Below are 25,304 nucleotides of genomic sequence, written 5' to 3' on the forward strand. Positions count from 1 at the left end.
TGGAAACATTACACCACACTGGTAAAGTTCATTTTTTTATTGGACCCTGTGTAGCTGGCAAGAAGCAATGTCTTTGTTAATGACCTGTGCATATGGGCTATGTGGAGACCATGTTTAACTGAATGAGAGTGGGATGTGTAAGTGACTGCACCATGCGTGTGGAGTGGGCTGCCATATACCAGAAATAACATAGAGCTACTCGGTTGTTCAGAAGTTTGGAAAACTGTAGCATTGTTTGCCCAAGAGATCAAATGAAATTTTTCAAAATATAAGAATCACTTGAAAGAAAAATAAGAAATGCATATTTATATAGCACCTTTTACAACATATGAATTAGGAACAGGAGTAGGCCATTTGACCCCTCGAGTCTGCTGTGCCATTCAATAAGATCATGGCTGATCTGATGGTGGCCTCAACTCCAAATTTCTGCCTACCCCTGATAACCTTTGACTCCCTTGTTAATCAAGAGTCTAGCTACCTCTGCCTTAAAAAATATTCAATGATCCTGCCTGGGGAAGAGATTTCTAAAGACTCTCGACCCTCGGAGAAAAAAATTCTCCACTCCGTCTTAAATGAGAGACCCCTTATTTTTAAACTGTGGGTGGGATTTTCTGCACCCGCCCACCGCCGTGATCTTCTGGTCCCGCCGCAAGTCAATGGACTTCTGGCTGGGGCACCGCCCGCGATGGGGGCCAGAAAATCCCAGCCAGTGTCCCCAGTTCTAGTCTCTGCCACAAGGGAAAACATCCTTTCAGCATCCACCCTGTCAAGTCCCCTCAGGATGTTTTATGTTTCACTAAGATCACCTCTCGTTTTTCTAAACTCCAGTGAATACATGCCTAGCCTGATGTAGGGAGGCTATAAAGTGACATGGAAAGGTTAAGTGAGCGGACAAAGATCTGGCAAATGGAGTATAATGTGGGAAAATGGGTAAGCATTCATTTTGGCAGGAAGAATAAAAAGAAGCTTATTATCTAAATGGTGAGAGATTGCAGAGCTCTGAGATTCAGGGGGATCTGAGTGTCCTAGTCCATGAATCCCAAAAGGTTAGTGTGCAGGTGCAGCAGGTAATTAGGAAAGCTAATAGAATGTTATCATTTATTGCGAGGGAATTGATTACAAAAGTAGGGAGGTTATGCTTCAGTTGTACAGGGCATTGGTGAGACCATATCGGGAGTAGTGTGTATAGTACTGGTCTCCTTATTCAAAGATGTAAATGCATTAGAAGCAGTTCAGAGAAGGCTTATGAGACTAATACCAGGAATGTGCGGTTTGTCTTATGAGGAAAGGTTGGACAGATTTGGCTTGTATCCACTGGAAGTTAGAAGAGTAAGTGATTACTTAATTGAAACCTTTAAGATCTTGAGAGGTCTTGACAGGGTGGATGTGGAGAGGATGTTTCCTCTTGTGGGAGACTTTAGAACCTGGGGTCACTAGTTACAAATAAGGGGTTGCTTATTTACGACAGAGATGGGAAATTTTTTCTCTGAGGGCTGAGTGTCTTTGGAACTCTCTTCCTCAAAAGGCGGTGGAAGCAGAGTCTTTGAATATTTTTAAGGCAGAGCTAGATAGATTCTTGATTAACAAGGGGGTGAAAGGTTATCGGGGGTAGGCAGGAATGTGGGGTTGAGGTTACATTCAGATCAGCCGTGATCTTATTGAATGGCAGAGCAGGCTCGAGGGGCCGAATGGCCTACTCCTGTTCCTAATTCGTATGTTTGTATATTCGTATCTCGGAGTGAAGCCTGGCTTGATCGATCCTAACATTGTTTTATAAACCGTGGAGGTAAATTACTGAACAAATTCACAGGAGTCTGCTGATGGACTTTTAACACAGAATAAAATATTTATTAAAATAAGAAAAATGAATTATATTACACCAGACAAAAAGGTTGGAAAGATCTCAATACAAGTACAAGAAGTTGATTGAACCTCCCAACATTCCCTTACTCAGCAATATCTTTACAGACACATAAACCAGTGAAGAGTTCCCACTAGCTTGACACAAAGGCTCCTTGCTTGGGACTGGCGCACATGCAAACGGTTTTCTTCCGGTGAATTCTTGAGCATTCAGCTGATGTTTCTCACCCAATTCGTATCTCTCCCTGAGACACCAAAAGTAACCACACTTTAAATTCACTGTTTCAGTAACAATACCACTAAACTGATCACGTTACTGAATCCTATAACTGACTTTTTGGTTAACTACTGTCCATCAGCCTTGTACTTTTGTCAGAAAGCTGAAAAATCCCTGTCTTCACTCTCTGACACACACTGAACTCTTACCCTGTCTTTTTCTCTGTCACTTGACCACAGTCGCCAGGCAACAGCCCAGTTTTTCTACTTTGTGTGTTTCTTCCAAAATCACTGAACTTCTAACCCCTTTTTAACCCATCCCTTTAACTCCAAGGGCTGTAAACCTCATTAAAAATGTGTATATATAAAAATTCAACTTAAAAAATTATACATTGTTCATCACACATTCCCCTCACAAAAAGCAATATGCTAATTGCCTTCCTAATCACTTCCTGTACTTGCATGCTAACGTTTTGTGATTCATGTAGCAGGACACCCAGATCCCAAGTACTTTGCAGCCAATTAAATACTTCTGAAGTTCAGTTGCTCTTGTAATGTGGTAGCTCATTTGTACACTGCAAGCTCCCACAAACAGCAATGTCCTGATGACCAAGTGATCTAGTTTAGTGGTGATGGTTGAGGGAAACATAATTGGCTCAGGAGACTGCCTCTCCCCTGATTTGATGAGATCTTTTACATCCATCTGGCAGGTCCTTGGTTTTTATCTTTCAAAGGGGCACTCCCAACAGTGGTAGCACTCACTCAGCAGTGCCCTGGAAAGTCAGCCTGCGTTATGTGCTCTGGTGTAGTACGTGAACCCACAATCTTCAGTGCTTTCAACTGAGCCACAGAAACCTAATAACACAAGTGCACCTGAATGTAAGACCAAATGCGATTCTATCTACTTGTAGCCTAAACTTGTCAGTAAAGAATTTTTAAAAGATCTTACCATAAGACAGGGTCTGGTATTTGAATAAGCAAGTCTACACCAGTCAACCAGCTAACAGGTTTGCAAACAGACAATGACGGCTTAATAGAGAACAATAAGTATCGCTTTGAGACACAATGAAGATGGTACAGATAACGATATTTCTACCTCCCGATTGTACTGTTCACTGTACTAGTATGCCTTTATTTAAGCCTTTTTAATAACTTTATGATGTAAGTAACATTGCCTGACTTTGTCGTTGTCTTAGTTCATCTGCTGCTGAAACCCTCATTCTTGCCTTCATTACCCAGAGACTTGACCATTCCAGCACACTCCTGGCTGGCTTCTCCCTTTTCTACCCTCCATAAACTTGAGGTCATCCAAAACTGCTGCCCATTTCTTAACTCATTCCCCTATTACCCCTATCCTTGCTGACTTACACTGGCTCCTAGTCAAGCAACACCTTGGTTTTAAAATTCTCATCCTTGTTTTCAAATCCCTCCATGACCATGTCCCTCTATCTCTGTAACCTCCTTGAGCCCCGCACCCTCTGAGATTACCTTCACAATAATGCCAGCCTTTTGAAAATACCCAATTTTCATCGCTTCACCATTTGCCTTCAGTTGTCTCAGTCCTAAGCTTGGGAATACCCTTCCCACACCTCTCCACTGCTCTCCCTCCCTTTCCTTCTTTAAGACTCTCCTTAAAACCTAGATTTAGGCCATCTGACCTAATCTCTCTGAATGTGGCTCAGTGTTATAGTATGGTTCTGAGTTTAGAAGAGTGAGAGGTGACTTGATTGAAACATATAAGATCCTGAGGGGATCTGACAGGGTGGATGTGGAGAGGACGTTTCCTCTTGTGGGAGATACTGGAACAAGGGGGTCACGGTTTAAAAGTAAGGGGTCGCCGATTTAAAATGGAGATGAGGCGAAGTTTTTTCAGGGGGTCGTGAGTCTTTGGAACTCTCTTCCTGAAAAGGTGGTGGAAGCAGAGCCTTTGAATATTTTTAAGGCAGAGGTGAATAGATTCTTGGTAAGTAAGGGGGTGATAGGTTATCGGGGGTGGGCAGGATGCAGATCTGAGGTCACTATCGGATCAGCCATGATCTTATTAAATGGCAGAGCAGGCTCGAGGGGCTGAATGGCCTACTCCTGCTCCTTGTTCATATGTTGGTATGTTTTATAATGCTGCTTTGAAACACCTTGGGATGTTTGATCACGTTAAAGGTGCTATATAAATATAAGTTGTTGTTGCTAAATAAGGCATAATTATTTTCATTGTCACCTCATTTGACTATCGCACCAGTATATATATGTAGGCCTGCAGTGTTTTATTCACTGAGCAGTACTTTCTGAACATGCAAAATTCACGAGTCATAAATTAGTTAATGTTATTTTGATGAAGCCATTCCTGGGGAAATTATTTTGGGCTTCAAATCACAAATCACAGCACACTTCTAATGCACCAAAAAGCATTAGTAATCCAAACTGTCTGCTGCCGTCATGCCTGCAGATTTCCACACCCCACCCCGCCAACAACCGTAACAGAAATACGTCACTGTCAGAACTCACTTTCCAGACAAAAACACCTATTATTATTGCTTGAACTTTGAGATGCCTTTGTTCACCACCATCCCTCTGAAATACAGCCGACTGAGTATCCTGCATAGCTGCAGCTTATGTCAGGGCAAGTCCATGTCCGACTGCACTCCCAGTTTAACTACTTCTCTCCGTTTGGCATGCGTGGGGCCATTTGGTTTGAATTGTCACAGAACAAAAGAATCTGAAGGATGGAGTGCAAACTCTCAAAAACCTTAACTTCAATGTCAGAGAAAGGGATTTAATGTAGTCAGTTGCCTTGGAGCACTGACCTTCATTAAAGGACTTGATTTAGGTTTGTTTTGTGGTCACATGCTGTTCTTCTTTGAGTTGTCAGCTTTCTTTGAAGCTATTTATCAGCCTTGCTGGGTTTTGCAATTTCGGCAGAGATGGAAGTGGCTTTTGGCTCTAGGGGCTGCAGGCTGGGCACACTTGATAGACAAGCGAGCTTTTGGCAGGCTCCTCTGGTTCTTAATCAATGTCCAGACACATTTCCTTTCCAGCAGTGATCACTGGACAGAAATTTAAAAAAAAAATAGGAATTGTGGCTGAGATCAATTAGAGTGCTCGGAACTGCTGTTTGTTTAGCACATATGCAGGTCAAACTGGGGATGGATTGGTCCACTCTCTGCTTTTTGCAGGGCTTGCTTTGCACGTTCTGGGTGGAATTTAATGCGGTACCGGCAGTGAGATTAGAAGCAGTGGTGGCGGTGGTGGGGGAGCAGGTGGGGATGGGTGGGTGGGGCAGGGGAGGGGGGAAAGCACTCAGTATCTGACCAAGGGACTCGGCACAGGAAGTGGGGGTCATTTTTTTTTTATTCGTTCATGGAACGTGGGCGTCGCTGGCTGGGCCAGCATTTATTGCCCATCCCTGGTTGCCCTTGAGAATGTGGTGGTGAGCTGCCTTCTTGAACCACTGCAGTCCATGTGGTGTGGGTACACCCACAGTGCTGTTAGGAAGGGAATTCCAGGATTTTGACCCAGCGACAGTGAAGGAACGGCAATATATTCCCAAGTCAGGATGGTGAGTGGCTTGGAGGGGAACTTCCAGGCAGTGGTGTTCGTATCTTTCTGCTGCCCTTGTCCTTCTAGGTGGTAGTGGTCATAGGTTTGGAAGGTGCTGCCTAAGGAGCCTTGGTGAATTTCTGAGGTGCATCTTGTAGATGGTACACACTGCTGCTACTGTGCGTCAGTGGTGGAGGGAATGAATGTTTGTGGATGTGGTGCCAATCAAGCGGGCTGCTTTGTCCTGGATGGTGTCAAGCTTGTGTGGCGTTGGAGCTGCACTCATCCAGGCAAGTGGGGAGTATTCCATCACACTCCTGACTTGTGCCTTGTAGATGGTGGACAGGCTTTGGGGAGTCAGGAGGTGGGTTACTCATAGCAGGATTCCTAGCCTCTGACCTGCTCATGTAGCCACCAGTATTTATATGGCTAGTCCAGTTCAGTTTCTGGTCAATTGTAACCCCCAGTATGTTGATAGTGGGGGTTCAGTGATGGTAATGCCATTGAATGTCAAGGGGTGATGGTTAAATTCTCTCTTGTTGGAGATGGTCATTGCCTGGCACTCGTGTGGTGCGAATGTTAGTTGACACATGTCTGCCCAATCCTGGATATTGTCCAGGTCTTGCTGCATTTGGACATGATCCTCAGATACTGAAGCAGTCTGCGAATGGTGCTGAGCATTGTGCAACCATCAGTGAACATCCCCACTTCTGACCTTATGATGGAAGGACGGTCATTAATGAAGCAGCTGAAGATGGTTGGGCCTAGGACACTACCCTGAGGAACTCCTGCAGTCATGTCCTGGAGCTGAGATGACTGACCGCCAACAACCACAACCACCTTCCTTTGTACTAGGTATGACTCCAACCGGTGGAGAGTTTTCCCCCGACTCCCACTGACTCCAGTTTAGCTCAGGCTCCTTGATGCCATACTCGGTCAAATGCAGCCTTGAGAGGCACTTCCCTTCTGATCCCCTCCACCCACCTAGTCAGTGATTTTGTTTTTTTGTCCCACCCCTCCTCCCACTGTGACCCCTCACTCACCTGCGGCCTAGGCCCCTCGACAATCCTAGGTCTCTGGTGGGTGCGTTATCGGCAGCAGTTACAGTTCCCGGTGGTGCTGACGGGCAGCGAAGAGCTGCCGGCCTCTCATTGGACAGCAGCTGCTGATGGGTAGGGGTGTTGTGGGATTTGGGGAGGCGATGGCAAAGTGGTATTTTCACTGGACTAGAGTCCCGGGAGAACCTTCTGGGGACCTGGGTTTGAATCCTGCCATGGCAGATGATGAAATTTGAATTCAATAAAAAATCTGGAATTAAGGCTAGACTTCTACCCCCAGGTTTACCTTCTACCTGTGCAGGTTTGTGCGTGCCTGCCGAATTGAAGATCTGAATGATGCCCGGTGACCTCGGGATGCCCGCGTGTCATTTTACGTCTCGGCGAGCGGGCCCTGCCCCCACTCGCCGGGCTGAAGATACTGCCCTGAAAGTCTAATGATAACCATGAAACCATTGCCGATTGTCGTAAAGACCCATCTGGTTCACTAATGTCCTTGAGGGAAGGAATGTGCCATCCTCACCTGGTTTGGCCTACATGTGACTTCAGACCCACAGCAATGTGGTTGACTCTTAAATGCCCTGCCCTCTGAACAAGGGCAATTAGGGATGGGCAATAAATGCTGGCCTAGCCAGAGATGCTCACATCCCATGAATGAACAGAAAAAAATATTTCCACCCCCCCCCCACCCCCCCTCCTCCTAAATCCTGATGGGCGCTTAATTCTGGCGGGCCTTCCCTAGTGAGTGCGACATGGGGCTCTTGCTGGCTCTCCAGCTGGCAGGCGAGATGCTCATCGCCCTCTTACTTTCAGCTCTCTTTCAACTGGATTCGCAATCTAAAGGTCTGCTTTAGTGATCCAAAGTTTAAATCCCACCATGGCTGCTGTGGAATTTCAATTTAGCTAACTAGTTAAACCTGAAACAAAACGTTAATATTGGTCATGGTAACCAAAAAAAACAAATGCATTGTTGTGAAGACCCACCTGATTCCCGTTTAGGGAAGGAAATCTGCCGTCCTTACCTGGTCTGACCTATATGTGAGTCCAGACCCACAACAATGTGGTTGACTCTGAACTGCCCTCTGAAATGACCTAGCAAGCCATTCAGGGTTGCTTCTAGAAGACAGCTCACCAACATGCACTCTCATGCAATTAGGGATGGCAAAAAGGCTGGCCTTGCCAGTGATGCCCAGATTCCATGTATGGGTTAAAAAAAATAGAAATTTTAAACATCAGGCAGCTCGTTTCAGCTGATCTATGTAAGTGTTTATTCTCCGCATCAGCTCCCACCTGATCCGCATAACCTTCTCCTCCTTTCTCTCTAGTGCTTATCTAGCTTCCCCTTAAACGTATGTGTGCTATTCATCTCAGCGCCTCTATATGGTAATGCGTTCTACATTCTCATCTTGCATCTTCTGAATTCCTATTGGGTTTATTAGCAAGTGACTGTTATTTTTATGGCCCCTAGTTATTGGGCTCCTCCCACAATTGGAAACATCTTCTCTACGTCTACCCTATCAAGTCCCTTCATCGTTTTAAAGACTTCTGCCAGGTCATCTCTCAGCCTTCCCTTTTCTGGAGAAAATACTCCCAACCTATTCACTAAGAAACACTTGTCTTACATTTCCATGTAATTTGAAAGATTAGATCTTGCTAGCACTTTCATCTCTCTGCAACTGCCAAGTTGAGTAAGCTTCACTTCCCATGTTGCATTCTAAATTGAGTATGACGGTGCTGGTGTGAATAATCGTGTATCTTGTTGCCCGAGATTAAATCTCTCATTGGCTAACTCAAGAGGCACAGCTGCACTGAATGGAGCTAGCAATATCCATGAAGAAATGCTATCAAAGTTTTAATCTGCAAAGGCAAAAACCTTTCCTTTTATAACTTGGTTATCCCTCTATTTTTTTCCAATATGTTTCAATGCAAGGGGAACATTGTTGATTTTTCGTTTGTGCTATTGCAGTTCGAGTTTGGACTTTGGAAGTTATACTGAGGGCAACTTAATATGGAAGACCAAGGGCCTGTTTGGCTGCAAAGAGTATTAAGGGAGGTCTTTTGCTCATTACTGTTCCCCCTCCCTTGGCCGGAGGTTTTGGGTGGTATATGGGCTCTAGGAGCCTTCCTATACCTTACTCAGTGCCGATTCTTTATGCATGAACCCTGTTACCAAGTAACGAGAAAGTATTCTGTTAGGGGAGAAATTTATTTATGATTAGATGTTCTATCAATTCAATATAGTCAACAACGTTCTTCATACCTTAAGAGCAAATGTTCACACATTTATTAAATATATTGTATATCAGTATTAATGTCTCGATTCACATTATAATTCACTGGTTTATATACCTATACTGCTAATAAATTTCATTAAGGTATCAAAATGCCCGATATGGCAGGTTCAATGTAATCATTCCTTGTTAACATGCAAATTTTGTGTCTCTAAACTACAGCCTACACGAATAATGGGAACTTTTTACTGGATTTCTATTGATTGATATGGGCGGAGATGACTCCATTTCTCAAACATCTTGCTTTCCATTTTTTCAGGCTCCTCATCTCCCTTTATTGGGAAGTAGCCAGACTACATTTTAATTAAGTATGGGTATTTCTTGGGGTTTGCAGCATAACTGCAGGTGTTAATGGCCTTCTAAGGCCAATTTTAGCTTTACAGTAGAGAATGTAAAGGTACGAAATACAACCTCTGCTGTTCTTTGAACTAAATTTCAACACTTCTACCCATTGTTGTCTCACAGTTCAATTTATTTTAAATTCATTTACAGCATGTGGGCTTCTCTGGCTACACCAGCATTTATTGCCTGTCCCTAATTGCCCTCGAGAAGGTGGTGGTGAGCTGCCTTCTTGAACTGTTGCAGTCCCTGTGGTATAGGTACACCCACAGTGCTGTTAGGGGGGGAGTTCCAGGATTTTGACCCAGCGACAGTGAAGGAACAGTGATGTAGTTCCAAGTCAGGATGGTGAGTGGTTTGGAGGAGAACTTCCAGGTGGGGGTGTTTCCATGTGCCTGCTGCCCTTGTCCTTCTAGATGGTAACAATCATGGGTTTGGAAGATGCTGTCTAAGGAGCCTTGGTGAGTTCCTGCAGTGCATCTTGTAGGTGGTACACACTGCTGCCACTGTTCGTTGGTGGTGGAGAGAGTGAATGTTTGTGGAAGGGGTGCCAATCAAGTGGACTGCTTTGTCCTGGATGGTGTTAAGCTTCTTGTGTGTTGTTGGAGCTGCACTCATCCAGGCAAGTGGGAAGTATTCCGTCACACTCCTGACTTGTGCCTTGTAGATGGTGGACAGGCTTTGGGGAGTCAGGAGGTGAGTTACTCGTCGCAGGATTCCTAGCGTCTGACCTACTGTTCTAGCTACAGTATTTATATAGCTAGACCAGTTCAGTTTCTGCTCAATGGTAACTCCCAGGATGTTGATAGTGGGGATTTAGTGATGGTAGTGCAATTGAATGTCCAAGGGATAAATAGCTTCCCTCATTGTTGGAGATGATTGTTGCCTGGCACTTGTGTGGCATGATTGATACTTGCCACTTGTCAACCTAAGCCTGGATATTATCCAGGTCTTGCTGCATTTGGACATGGACTGCTTCAGTATCTGAGGAGTCGTGAATGGTGCTGAACATTGTGCAATCATCAGTGAACATCCCCACTTCTGACCTTATGATGAAAGGAAGGTAATTGATGAAGCAGCTGAAGATGGTTGAGCCAAGTGCACTACCCTGAGGAGCTCCTACAGTGATGTCCTGGAACTGAGATGATTGACCTCCAATCACCATAACCACCTTCCTTTGTGCTAGGTATGACTCCAACCAGTGGAGAGTTATCCCCCGATTCCCATTAACTCCAGTTTTGCTAGGGCTCCTTGATGCCACATTCGGTCAAATGCTGCCTTGATGTCAAGGGTGGTCACACTCGCCTCACCTCTAGTGTTCAGGTCTTTTGTCCATGTTTTGACCAAGGCTGTAATGAGGTCAGATGCTGAGTAACCCTGGCAGAACCCAAAATGAGTGTCACTGAGCAGGTTATTGCTAAGCAAGTGCTGTTTGATAGCACTGTTGATGACCCCTTCCATCACTTGACTAATGATCAAGTGTAGACTGATGGTGTGGTAATTGGCCAGGTTGGATTTGTCCTGCTTTTTATGTACAGGGCATAGCTGGACAATTTTACACAGAGCTGGGTAGATGTCAGTGTTGTAGCTATACTGGAACAGCTTGGCTAGGGGCCTGGGTAGTTCTGGAGCACAAGTATTCAGTACTATTGTCAGAATATTGTCAGGGCTGATAGACTTTGTAGTATCTAGTGCCTTCAGCTATTTCTTGATATCATGTAGAGTAAATCGAATTGACTGAAGACAGGCATCTTTGATGCTGGGGCCCTGTAGTAGGCTGAGATGGACCATCCACTCGGGTGCTTCTGGCTGGAGTTTGTTGCGAATGCTTCAGCCTTATCTTTTGCACCGATGTGCTGGGCTCCCCCATCATTGAGGATGGGGATATTTGTGGAACCTCCTCCTCCAGTGAGTTGTTTAATTGTCCACCACCGTTCATGGCTGGATGTGGCAGGACTGCAGAGCTTAGATCTGATCCGTTGGTTGTGGATTTGCTTAGCTCTGTCTATCACTTGCTGCTTATGCTCTTTGGCATGCAAGTAGTCCTGTGTTATAGCTTCACCAGGTTGACACCTCATTCTTAGGTATGCCTGGTGCTGCTCCTGGCATGCCCTCCTTCACTCTTCAATGAACCAGGGTTGATCCCCTGGCTTGATGGTAATGGTAGAGTGGGGGATATGCTGGGCCATGAGGTGACAGATTGTGGTTGAGTACAATTCTGCTGCTGCTGATGGCCCACAGAGCCTCATGGTTGCTCGGTTTTGAGTTGCTAGATCTGTCTATCCCATTTAGCATGGTGGTAGTGCCAGATAACACAATGGAGGGTATCCTCGGTGTGAAGACGCGACCTCTTCTCCACAGGGACTGTGCGGTGGTCACTCCTACCGATACTGTCATGGACAGATGCATCTGTGGCAGGCAGGTTGGTGAGGATGAGGTCAAGTATGTTTTTCCCTCTTGTTGGTTCCCTCACCACCTGCCACAGATCCAGTCTAGCAGCTCAGTCTTTTAGGACTCAGCCAGCTCGTCTGTGGCGGTGATCCTGAGCCACTCTTGGTGATAGATATTGAAGTCCCTTGCCCAGAGTAATTTCTGTGCCCTTGCCACCCTCAGCGCTTCCTCCAAGTGGTGTTCAACATGTAGGAGCACTGATTCATCAACTGAGGAGTGGGGGGGGGAATGTCGTAATCAGCAGGAGGTTTTCTTGCCCATGTTTGACTTGATGCCATGAGACTTCGTGGGGTCCAAAGTTGATGTTGAAGACTCCAAAAGAAACTCCCTCCCAACTGTATACCGTTGTGCTGCCACCTCTGGGTGGGATGGTGATGGTGGTGTCTGGTACATTATTTGTAAGTTATGATTTCGTGAGGATGACTATGTCAGGCTATGTCTTCCAATTTTGGCACAAGTTGCCAGATGTTAGTAAGGAGGACTTCGCAGGGTTGACAGTGCTGGGTTTGCCATTGACGTTTCCGGTGCCCAGGTCGATGCTGGGTGGTCTGCCTGGTTTCATTCCTTTTCATTGACCTTTTTAAGCGGTTGGATACAACTGAGTGGCTTAAGGACAACAGATTTCCTTCCCTAAAGGACCAGATTGGTTTTTACGACAATCAACATTGGTTTCATGGTCATCACGAGACTGTCAATTCCAGATTTTTATTGAATTCAAATTGCACTGTCTGCCATGGTCGGATTCAAATCTGGTCCCCAGAGCATTACCCTGAGTCTCTGAATTACTGGTCCAGTGACAATACCACCAGGCCAGCACCTCCCCTTAATTGTGAAAGTTATTGAAGTCCAGCTTTTCATTCGGGTTTAAAAAAATAGTTGGAAATGCCATCCCACAGGCTATTTGTTAGTATAATGTTAAAATGTACAGGTAAATGCGAAGCTTGCAATATGTTATTGGCATTTGAACTTTGAAAGAATTCTCCCAAAGAGTAGAAAGCTGGGCACATGAACCATTTTGATTTCCATTTCCATTGGGTTACACCAGAGCGATGTTCAGTGATTAAACAGTGCAAATTTAATCAATGGAATGAAAATCAGGCAGGTTCTATATCAAGAGATGATCCACTTCACCAGATTACCACTCATGCAGCAAATGTTAATTGTATGTTAATTATATTGCTAAAATACACAGGCGAAGGGCATTGTTTAATTAAGTACTTAGAGCATTTTTATAAAGAGAGACTTTGCTGAAAAGAGTATAAGGAGACTTAACTCCCAAAATGACATTTTAATTTAATTAGATAAGCTTCCTTTGGAGTTTTTGTTTCTGTTAGAGTGCCCCTTTAAGGGGTTATCACTTTAATTTAATTCGTTAATTAGTTTTTCCCCTGGTTAATTTGTTTTGTAACCAAAAAAGAATAGAGATATAATGATATAAGTCTTTGAAGTTTTGACTTATGCTACAGTGCCCCTTTAAGGCACTATCCATTTGTTTAATTGGAATTATTTGACGAATCAGCCTATTTTATTCCATGGGTACCCATAAGAGTATAGACAGAGACTGCTGGGACACAGGGTTGCTAGGTAGAAAGTAGGCATATGTAAATCTACATTCTGTGAACAAACCTATTATCAAGAAAAGTATTAGCGTCTAGTTCCATACTTCACCAACTGGCTTGGAACTGATATAACAGTGAATTCTTTTTTTAAAAAAAAATTGCAATTGTTTTTGTGCTCAGGTTGATATATCACATTATACAGCGTGCATGGCATTTCATACACAGTACTTTGTGGTGACGCATGAACTTTACTGCGTGACTGAGCTTGGAGACTGTCGAGTGAAATTGTTGGGTGGTGCACGCGCTTTCCTGCTGGTGTTAATGCCTGTTGGCTTAGGATTGTGCCACAGGGCATAGTATTATTTGGATTGGAAGGAACATCCTCCCAACTGCACATGTGCTTTGAGTGTTGAAGCGCCAGCTAATGGACCAGGAATAGTCGTGATATTTCAAAGAAAATTGTATGTTTTGAGACTTAGCTGTCTGGATGTGAAATTCACCCATAACCTAGTTTTAAGTGACAGTGTATAATAACAATATTAACACTAAAACAGAAAGAAAAGAAAAAAAAAACATCTATTCATTTGCATAAAATTTTACCACACAGAAACTGGCCTTTTGCCAGCCTATGCTGGTGTTTATGCTCCACATGAGTTTCCACCGACCTTACTTCATCTCATCCTATCAAAATATCTTTTTAATCCTTTCTCCCTTGTTTACTCATCCTGCTTCCCATTAAATGCATCTATGCTATTGGTCTCGCTTTGAGGAGCTTTGATAGTAAATAAGGAGAAACTGCATTCACTGATGTTTGGGTCAATAAGTAAAGGACATCGATTTAAGATAACTGACAAAAGAACCAGGGACGGAGATGGGATGAGAATTGTTTTCTTATACAGTCAGTTGTTATGATTTGGAATGGTTCAGTTGTAATTTTCACTTGGATATATACTTGAAAATAAAAATATGCAAGTCTAATGGGGTAAGGGGGTGGGGTGGGGGGGAAATAATTGGATAACTCTTTCAAAGAGTTGGTATAAGCATAATGACTGAATGGTCTCCTTCGGTGCTGAAAGGTTATGAGATTTTAAAAAAATTTATTCGTGGGATGTGGGTGTTGCTGGCTAGGACAATATTTATTGCCCTTCCCTAGTTGTGCTTGAGAAGGTGGTGGTGAGCTGCCTTCTTGAACCGCTGCCGTCCATGTGGTGTAGGTACACCCACAGTGCTGTTAGGGAGGGAGTTCCAAGATTTTGACCCAGTGACAGAGAAGGAACGGCGATATATTTCCACATTAGGATGATGAGTGGCTTGGAGGGGAACTTCCAAGCGGTAGTGTTCCTATGTGTCCGCTGCCCTTGTCCTCCTAGGTGATAATGGTCGTGGGTTTGGAAGGTGCTGTCTAAGGAGTTTTGTGTAGATGGTACACACTGCTGCTACTGTGCGTCGGTGGTGGACGGAGTGAATGTTTGTGGATGTGGTGCCAATCAAGTGAGCTGCTTTGTCCTGGATAGTGTCAAGCTTCTTGAGTGTTGTGGGAGCTGCACTCATCCAGGCAAGTGGAGAGTATTATATCACACTCCTGACTTGTGCCTTGTAGATGGTGGACAGGCTTTGGGGAGTCAGGAGGTGAGTTACTCGCTGCAGGATTCCTAGCCTCTGACCTGCTGTTGTAGCCACAGTATTTATATGGTTAGTCCAGTTCAGTTTCTGGCCAGTGGTAACCCCCGACTATAAAGGGCCATACAGCCAATGGATTATCTAGGATTGGCTGTCATTGTTGATCTGCAGGTGAAAAGGTTCAGAATTTTCCAACTAACGAGGGATCGACAAACTGTAACAATATCCAGTTATATTTATTTACATTTATATCTTTAAGGCAGTAAATCATTTCAAGGTGATTCACAGGAGAGTTGCCAAACAAAATTTGACACTGGGCCACTTAAGTAGATATTATGTCAGATGACCGAAAGCTTGGCAAAACAGGTTTTACGAGGAGTCTTAAAGGAGGGAATGGAGATATTGAGGCAGAGAGCTTTAGGGAAGGAGTCACAGAACTGAAGGCCCAGGCAGCTGAAGGCTCCACCAAGAGTGGTGGAATGATTAAAATCAGGGATGCTCAAGAGGCCAGAATTGGAGGAGTGCAGATATCTCGAGTTGTGGGCTGGAGAGGATGACAGAAATAGAGAGAGTCAAGGCACTGGAGAAATTCATAGTCAAGGATAAGAACTTTAAAATAGAGGCCTTTCTTAACTGAGAGCTAACGTAGGTCAGCAAGCATAGGAGTGATAGGTAGACAGGACTTGGTGTGAGTCAGGACACCTGTGGCAGAGTCTTGGATGAAGTTTACAAAGAGAACAATGTGGGAAGTCTGCCAGGAGTCTGTTGAAATAGTCAAGTACAGGGGTGACAAAGACATGAATGAAGGGTTCAGCTTAAATGAGCTGAGGTAGTTGCGGGGGGTGGTGAGCAGGGGTTAGCAGTGGGTGGGTTGGGTGATGCTATTTGGGTGGAAATAGGCAGTTTCGGTGATAGTGTGGATATATGGTTAGAAGTTCATCTCGGGGTCAAATATGATACCAATGTTGCGTACAGTTTGCCTCAGACAGTTGCCAGTGATAGGGATGGAGTCGGTAGTTGGGGAACGTAGATTGGACCGGCAGCCGAACTTCTTCGTTCTTACCAATATTTAGGTGGAAGAAATTTCTGCTTTTCCAACACTGGATGCCAGACAAGCATTCTCACAATTTAGTGACAGTGGTGGTGTCGAGCGAGATGGTGGCGAAATAGAGCTGGGTATCACCAGCCTACATGTGGGAACTGACATTGTGTTTTGGATGATATTGCCGCAAGGAGATGAGACATGGGAGGTGACCATGGATAGATCCTTGAAATGGACACCTGAGGTAAAAGTGAGAGAGCAGGGAAAGAAGCAGAACCAACTTAAGAGGAGAGAGTTAAACAAGCAAACAAAAAGGACACAAAGGCTGAGAACGGAGACTAAAATGTTGAGTGGCTTAAAGCGCAAGTTTTCATTCTGAGCAACATGGACCCTGGAGGTCACCTGAACTAATTGGGAAGGCAGCACCAGCAGAGTAGGATATTGATCAGTTTTGTTCACTAAAGTAGGGGCTACCAAACAAATCGGCTGTTTAAGAAGCCTCATCTAATTGTGTCTAATCTGCTTTGTAAAAAAAGTGCTGAAATAAACAACAGGTTGGCTCCAATTACATCATTTAGTTGTTCATGTGACTTTGTAGCATTTACACTGGTTAAAAGCTCCAGTCATTTACCCTCCCACATAAAGTGGATGTCCAAGGCTGCTGGAAACTGTCCAGTGTATGGAAGCGGTTTTAAAGAACCCTATAGTAAGGCTTGAAGGCAGCATTTTGAAGCTATTCCTTAACCATTTATCGTGGAATTCATTTTCCAGTTTCCTTTTTGTTGCTCAGGATGCTTTTTGAGCTTCCGTTATTTGGTGCGACCATTCTATTGGGATAGTGGGAACTTCCCAGACATTTCTTAGAGGAAGAAAAGGTTGTGAGGGCGGGGTTTGGGGTTGGAGGTGGCTGGGGTGCAGGGAGCCATAGTGACATTCAGTTACTCCTCAGTAGCCCCCACTCTCAATTACAGTTAAATGACTGTGTGTGTGTGTGTGTGTGTGTGTGTGTGTGTAACTGACTCTACAAGCATTGGGTCAACAGTCAGATGCAGTCTCTGGCATAGGACCAATAAATTGCTTTGCTAGGAATTCCCTTGGGTTTCCTTCCAATTACAGTATCGTAATTTTGGTCAAAGATGGGCCATAGCTGACTGGGAGCAATCTTGCCTCTGAACCAGATGGTTGTGGGTTCAAGTGACAGAAAATAAACTTAAGCACAAAATCTAGACTGACAGTCCCAGTGCAATACTGAGTGAGTGCTGCACTGCTGGAGATGTCTCTTTGAGATGAGACATTAAACTGAGGCCCTGTATATCCTGTCAGGTAGATATAAAAGGTCCCACAGCACTTTGAAGAGCAGGGGATTTCTCTCAGGTGTTAAGGATTTAAATACACTTGAGGTTCTAGTCAGCTAGCTTATCTCATCATTCTCCCTTTATATTCTAGGGTCATAGGTCATAGGGACATGGGAGCAGGAGTAGGCCATTCAGCCTGCCGAGCCTGCTTTGCCATTCAATAAGATCATGGCTGATCTAGTTCTGGTCTCAACCCCGCTTTCCTGTCTGCCCCCCCATAACCCTTGACTCCCTCGTCTGTCAAAAACCCACCTAACTCAGCCTTGAATAAATTCAATGACCCAGCCTCCACTGCTTTCTGGGGAAGAGAATTCCACAGACTAACAAGAGAGGAAATAAATTCTCCTTACCTCCACCTTAAAAGGGAGACCTCTTATTCTTAAACTGTGTCCCCTAGTTCTCGTCTCTCCCATAAGGGGAAACATCCTCTTAGCATCCACCTTGTCAAGTCCCCTCAGGAGCTTAAATGATTCAATAAGATCACCTCGCATTCTTCTAAATTCCAATGAGTATATGGCTAACCTGTTCAACCTTTCCTCATAAGATAAGCATTCTACAGAATAAATGCTGGATGAGGATTGATTGCAGCAGACTAGACCAGTAAGAGTGCCTTCACTGAGCCCAGGTGTTGGATCTAGTTCCGTTGGTATCACCCTCACCACTGAGTCACAAGACAATTGGCTCATGCCCCATTCCCGAGTCTTGAGCACATAATTCAGGCAAACACTCCAACAGAATATTGAGAGAGTGCTGCACTGCCAGATGTGCTGTCTTTCAGAAGAGATGTTAATCTGAGGCCCCATCTGCCCTCGCTGTAAATGATTCCATGGTACTATTTGAATTAGAGCAGGAGAGTTCTCCCAGTGATCAGGTTAAATCTCAACCAGCATCATTAAAGCAGATTACCTGGGCATTATCTCATTGCAATTCGTGGGAGCTTGCTGTGCGCAAATTAGGGGAGATGGTGATGCAGTGGTTATGTCACCGGACTACTAATCCAGAGGCCCAGTGTAATGTTCTGGGGACAAGAGTTCAAATTCAACCACAGCAGCTGGTGGAATTTAAGTTTAATTAGTAATCTGGAATAGTCTCAGTAATGGTCACCATGAAACCATTGTCGATTGTTGTACCTTCTGGTTCCTTAATGTCCTCGAGGGAAGGAAATCTGCCATCTTTACCTGGCCTGACCTAAATGTGACTCCAGACCCACAGCAACATGGTTGGCTCTTAACTGCCCTCTGAAATGGGGTGGCAAGCCATTTAGTTGAAGGGCGTATAGGGATGGGCATCAAATTCTGGCCTTGCCAGCGATGCCCACGTCCCATGAAAGAATAAATAAAATTGATTGCCATGTTGCCTACAGTAAACAGCGCCAGGGCTTAAAAGTTACTTCAATGGCTGTAAAGGCCTTTGGGGTGCCCTGAGTTTGTGAAAAGGCGCTATATAAACGCATCCTTCTTTGAAACTTGCAGAGACAGGCCAAGTGGCCTCCTCCTGTGCTGTAACCATTCTAGGGGTGAGCACATGGACAGTGTCTGGCAAAGTTCCAGCAGCCGATCGCTAGAATCCTACCAAGGAAATTCCTGCCGTTTATTCCAGTGGCAGTGTGATCCCTGTGGTGACATTGCAAATCTGATACTTTGCATCCGCACCTCTGCCATGCCTGCAATGTATCTGAATCCACTTTGTAACCAGCACACCTGCACTCCAGCCACGCTATTGGAGTGTAAATATAGGTAAAGCAGTGCACTTGAGGTGCTCCTCTGAGTCCTGGTCTGCATTATTACAGCAACTGTACTCTTAATGTTAGAGAAAAAACTGGTTAGCAATCTGCTCCCAGGATTCTCCCCCTCAAACCATAAACCCATGAGATGTAGGAGCATAAGTAGGCCATTCGGCCCATCGAGAATGCTCTGCCATTCAATGAGATCGTGACAGATCTGATAATCCTCAACTCCACTTTCCTGCCTTTTCCCCATAACGCTTGATTCCCTGACTGATTAAAAATCGGTCTCTCTCAGCCTTGAATATACTTAACGACCCAGCCTCTACAGCCCTCTACGGTAAAGAATTCCACAGATTGACTACCCTCTTAGAGAAGAAATTCCTAATTCCTCATCTCTGTTTTAAATCGACGTCCCCTTACTCTGAGATTATGCCCTCTGGTCCTAGACTCTCCCACAAGGGGAAATAACTTCTCAGCAGCTACCCTGTCAAGCTCTCTAAGAATTTGATGTTTCAATAAGGTCGCCTCTCACTCTTCTAAACTCCAATGAGTTCAGGCCCAACCTACTGAACCTCTCCTCCCAAGAAAATCCCTCCAACTCCGGGATCAGCCGAGTGAACCTTCTCTGGACCGCCTCCAATGCTGGTATTAACACCTTTATGAAGAGTGAAATGACATAGAATTTACAGCACAGAAACAGGCTGTCTGGCCTGACTTGTCCATGCGCTCCACCCGCCCTCTGTCAAGTGGCAATCATCTTGTTAAAGACAATTGCTAGTTACACAGGTGATGGGCATTAAATGGAATAAAAAGAGTCAGCTGGAACAATTTGTGTGGAAGCTACTTGGAAGTCAGTAGCACTGAGGAAACAGAAACAGAAATACCTGGAAAAACTCAACAGGTCTGGCAGCATCGACGGAGAAGAGTACAGTTGACGTTTCGAGTCCTCATGACCCTTCTGAAGGGTCATGAGGACTCGAAACGTCAACTGTACTCTTCTCCGCCGATGCTGCCAGACCTGCTGAGTTTTTCCAGGTATTTCTGTTTCTGTTTTTGTTTTGGATTTCCAGCATCCGCAGTTTTTTGTTTTTAAGTAGCACTGAGGAGTTGTCTTGAAAATAAACCAGCTTGAACCAAGAGACCAGCCTGGATTAATTCTTCCACTACAACCTCTTATTGTGAGTAACAGCCTCCTCCCACTCTACTTTATCTCGTCCTGCATTCTGCTATTTTTTCTCTCCTTCGTGTATTTAGCTACCTTCCCCTTAAATGCTCCTATGCTCTTGGCCTCAACCTATCACATGGAGTAGTTAACGTTCTAACTACTCTCTGGGAAAAGGAGTTTCTCCTGAGCTCGTCAGTGAGTTTATTAAGGACAAACTTTCATTTATGTTCCCTAGTTTTCTAAGGAGTAAGTTGACACTGCCACTGACTCTTTTCTATTTGTTTCAATCCCTGCCTATGATATCAGCTCACTCCACGGTCAGGTCACGCTCTAGGAGTTTACAGTATGCAAGGAATTGCGCACTCGGTTACTAACTGCACTCTTTTGAAAAAGGGATCTCGAGAATTGCTTGGAAAAAGAGGACCATTAAGGGGCAGGGAGATAGCAAGCACCGACAGCGGAGTTAGATTAGGTGGCTTCCTTTGACAAGGTCCCACATGGGAGGTTAGTTCAGAAGGTTCAGACACTTGGTATCCATGGAGAGGTTGTAAACTGGATTTGAAATTGGCTGTGTGCGAGAAGACAGAGAGTGGTAGTGGATGATTGCTTCACAGACTGGAGGTCGGTGACTAGTGGTGTGCCTCAGGGATCTGTACTGGGACCATTGTTGTTTGTTGTCTATATCAATGATTTGGATGATAATGTGGTGAATTGGATCAGCAAGTTTGCTGATGACACTAAGATCGGAGGTGTTGTGGACAGCGAGGAAGGCTTTCAAAGCTTGCAGAGAGATCTGGACCAACTGGAAAAATGGGCCAGAAAATGGCAGATGGAATTTAATGCGGAAAAGTGTGAGGTGTTACATTTTGGAAGGTCAAACCAAGTTAGGACATACACAGTAAATGGTAGGGCACTGAGGAGTGCGGAGGAACAAAGGGATCTGGGAGTTCAGATACAAAATTCCCTGTCACAGGTAGATAAGGTTGTAAAGAAAGCTTTTGGCATACTGGCCTTCATAAATCAAAGTATTGAGTATAGGAGTTGGGATGTTATGGTGAGGTTGTATAAGACATTGGTGAGGCCAACTTTGGAATATTGTGTGCAGTTCTGGTCACCTAACTACAGGAAGGATATCAGTAAGATTGAGAAAGTGCAGAGAAGATTTACTAGGATGTTGCCGGGTCTTAAGGAGTTGAGTTACAGGGAAAGATTAAATAGGTTAGGACTTTATTCCTTGGAGCGTAGAAGAATGAGGGGAGATTTAATAGAAGTTTACAAAATTGTGAGGGGTATAGACAGAGTAAATGCGAGTAGGCTCTTTCCACTTAGATTAGGAAAAATAAACACAAGAGGACATGGCTTTAGGGTGAAAGGGGAAAGGTTTAGGGGGAACATTAGGGGGAACTTCTTCACTCAGTGGTGAGAGTGTGGAATGAGCTACCATCTGACGTGGTAAATGCGGGCTCACTCTTAAGTTTTAAGAATAAATTAGCTAGATACATGGATGGGAGAGGTCTGGAGAGTTATGGACTAGGTGCAGGTCAATGGGACTAGCGGAATAATATTTCGGCACAGACTAGAAGGGCCGAATGGCCTGTTTTCTGTGCTGTAGTGTTCTATGGTTCTATGGCTTAGTTAGAGAAAAATACCAGTCCAAACTTGATGGGCCGAATGGTTGGTTTGGGTACAGTAACATTCTTTAGTTCTAAGATTCTACGGTAAATGGGACAGCGGGCAGGAAATGGGTCTTTGGCCTGCAAAAGTGGGCATCAGTGAATTAGCGGCCTTCCACAATGGAAACCAAAATGTCCCAAGACTCTTCATAGGAGCACTGCCAAACACAATTTGACACTGAGGCACATAACGAGAGAACGGAATAGTTGATCAAAAGCATGGTCAAAGTGTTAGGTTTCAACATGAGACTTAAAGGAGGAGAGAGAGAGAGATAAGAGGGGAGGACAGGTTTAGGGAATTCCAGAGCTTAGGACCTTAGCAGCTGAAGCCATCACTGACAGTAACTAGAGACGAGGAAATCAAGCATGTGCAAGAGATCAAAATTGGAGGAGCACAGCGATCTTGGAGGGTTGGAGGGCTGGAGGGGGCTCGTGCACCGGTTCTAATGGTCGGGGTAACCTGCATATCTGCTTCTCTTTGTCTGAATCTAGGCAGAGCTGACTGAACTCGTTGGGTTCAAACATTACATGGAGATGATGATGGTCCTCACTGTGGCAGAGTCGGTGGCTCCTTCATCCGATGAAAATGTCAATGTGACGGACACCACGTTTAACAAGGTCCCCGTACGTGTTTATGAGCCGAGCGGCCATCGCCCAGGACTGAGGCGAGCAGTGATTTACATGCATGGTGGCGGATGGTGTTTAGGAAGTTCAAGTAAGTTGTAAAATCACCCTCAAAAAGAATGGAAGAAAGATTTGTATCTGTATATCATTTTCCGTGCTCCAAAGCACTTTGCCAGCAATGAAGAACTTTTGAAGTGTGGTCACTCCTGTCATGGGGGGGAAGCATAGTAACCAATTTGCATACAGCAAAGTCCCACAGCCAGCGATGAGATAAACAATGTGCTAAGCTGTTTTAACAAAGGTGGTTGCAGGATAAAAGTTGGCCAACGCACTGAACAGAGCTCCCATGTTCTTCTTGGAACACTTTTACTTCCTGCTGAGAGAGCAAGTGGGACCTTTGTTTAGCGTCTCATCTGAAAGGTGGCACGTGCAACAGCGCCTGCAGCAGCCCCTTAATATTGCACTGGCATGTCAGCTTGGATTATATGCTCGAGGCGGGGAGATGGTGGCATAGTGGTAATGTCACTGGAATTGTAATCCAGAGGTCCAGGCTAATGCTCTGATGACAGTATGGCAGCTGGCGGGATTTGAATTCAATTAATAAAATCTGGAATTAAAAGCTAGTCTCCGTCATAGTGACCATGAAACCTTTGTTGATTGTTGTAAAAACCCATCTGGTTCAATAATACCCTTTAGCGATAGAAAGGTCATTGTTTGCTTCCATTAGATGTGATATACTGTTCAGGCTACATTGTAGTGAAGTGGATAATAGATCGTATTTAGAAATTGAAAGTTAATTATCACAGCAAGCTGGGAATATGTCCAATGTTTTCCTAATTCTATAAAGGGGAGCTTGTTTTTGACTGGGCAGTGTCCACTTGCTTCTACGATGGATGCTAATTTCTCCTTTCTGTGCTCTGGTGACCGTTGCACAGTTGAGAATAGCTGTGCCCGTTTACTTATATACCGATTGGATGGTGTATGAGCTTTGGGAGAATTATGTCCCTTGGAGCTGGTAAAACATGGGCCTGGCAGTGTGGGGGTGGCATTGTTGGCACAGTGGTGGTAGGAGTGTCTACATTACTGGTCAACCCAGGGAGTGATGCATCCTAAAAAAATAAATCACCTATGGAGCCAGTTTTAAAAAAAAACACTTGCCCCACTATCATTGCAACTTATTCTTTGTTGCCTCTGTGGTGGAATTTGTTGCTGTGTCTCTTGTCAATTCTGTGCAGACTATGTGGTGCAATTGGAAGGTGCATACTTGTAACAACTCAGACTTGCACAGCATCATCAACACAGCCAAACACCCCATTCTGTTATACAAAAGATAAAGGAACACTGAGTTTAGAGGATGGAGTTGCAATGACTGAACACATGGTTGAAGGGAATTTTTAAAACATGAAGAGATAGAGAACTTTAGGAAGCACCCACACTCATGGGGGGAAAAAATTAGAACCCCAATTTTACTGCATGATGTACAATCTAAAATGGATGAGTTGGTGTTCAGTTGTTCACTGTCTGAAAACAAACTGAATGCTTTTGGGCTTAAGCCAAGGGAAGTTCCATTGCTGAGAGAATATCAGGGGCTGTGAACCTTCAAATGCAGATGGGACTCACTTACCTTCAGACAGCATGTGGTTCAAGTGAAAACAGAATTACCTGGAAAAACTCAGCAGGTCTGGCAGCATCGGCGGAGAAGAAAAGAGTTGACGTTTCGAGTCCTCATGACCCTTCAGCAGAACTGAGTATAGTTAGGAGAGGGGTGAAATATAAGCTGGTTTAAGGTTGGGGGGGGGTGGGGGGTGGGGGAGAGAAGTTGGGGGGGCGGTGGTTGTGGGGACAAGCAAGCAGTGATAGGAGCAGATAATCAAAAGATGTCACAGACAAAGGGATCAAAGAGGTGTTGAAGGTGGTGATATTATCTAAGAAAATGTGCTAATTAAGAATGGATGGCAGGACACTCAAGGTACAGCTCTAGTGGGGGTGGGGTGGAAAGATTGACAAGGTATTAGTTGTAGATTTAAAAATAATGGAAATAGGTGGGAAAAGAAAAATCTATATAAATTATTGAAAAAAACAAAAGGGAGGGGGAAGAAACGGGGTGGGGATGGGGGGAGGGAGTTTAAGATCTAAAGTTGTTGAATTCAATATTCAGCCTGGAAGGCTGTAAAGTGCCTAGTCGGAAGATGAGGTGCTGTTCCTCCAGTTTGCGTTGGGCTTCACTGGAACAATGCAGCAAGCCAAGGACAGACATGTGGGCAAGAGTGGACATGTGGTTCAAGTGTCCTCCACACAATTTGCAGTCGGGCAGACATTTAATGGCATTAAGCATCGCCGAATCTCCAGTATCATCATTCTGGAGTCACCATTAACCAGAAACTCAGCTGGACCCGCTGTCTAAATGCCATGGCTATTGATACACAGATGGCTGAGCATTCTGACTTCTCCAAAGCCCCTCCGCCCTCTACAATGCAGAAGTCAGAGGTGTGTCAGGACCACGTAAAAGATGTTTCCTGAAAGTGGCCCATGAGCTAAGCATTTGTGTGTCTGTGTGTGTGTACCTAGCCCCCTTTTAATCTTAGTGGTTCAATTTAAAAATAACCCAGCAGGCTAGATAAAGGTCGCTGTGTTACAAAACTACGGCTGTAAGTTACTTAGGTATAAGTGATAAGCTTGTTAACTAAAATACAGATACAAAGATTAAAATCAGATGAGGATTAAAAGATGCTTAATACATGAGATTTCAAATCTGTCTCGGTGAGATATCAATGCAGGCCTGTTGCCCACATAG

The 25,304-nt window shown here is 44.5% G+C and overlaps 1 protein-coding gene across 1 annotated transcript in view; it reads left to right on the forward strand.

The window, feature by feature from the left end:
• aadac (arylacetamide deacetylase) overlaps positions 1–25,304 on the forward strand; it is a 53,965-nt gene that overhangs the window by 11,690 nt on the left and 16,971 nt on the right. The window contains exon 2 of the mRNA XM_078564297.1: positions 22,379–22,601. Coding sequence (XP_078420423.1) covers positions 22,379–22,601 — 223 coding nt within the window. The remainder of the gene's footprint in view (positions 1–22,378; positions 22,602–25,304) is intronic.

Source organism: Cetorhinus maximus, chromosome 19 (genome assembly GCF_964194155.1).
Source record: "Cetorhinus maximus chromosome 19, sCetMax3.hap1.1, whole genome shotgun sequence".
NCBI lineage: Eukaryota > Metazoa > Chordata > Chondrichthyes > Lamniformes > Cetorhinidae > Cetorhinus > Cetorhinus maximus.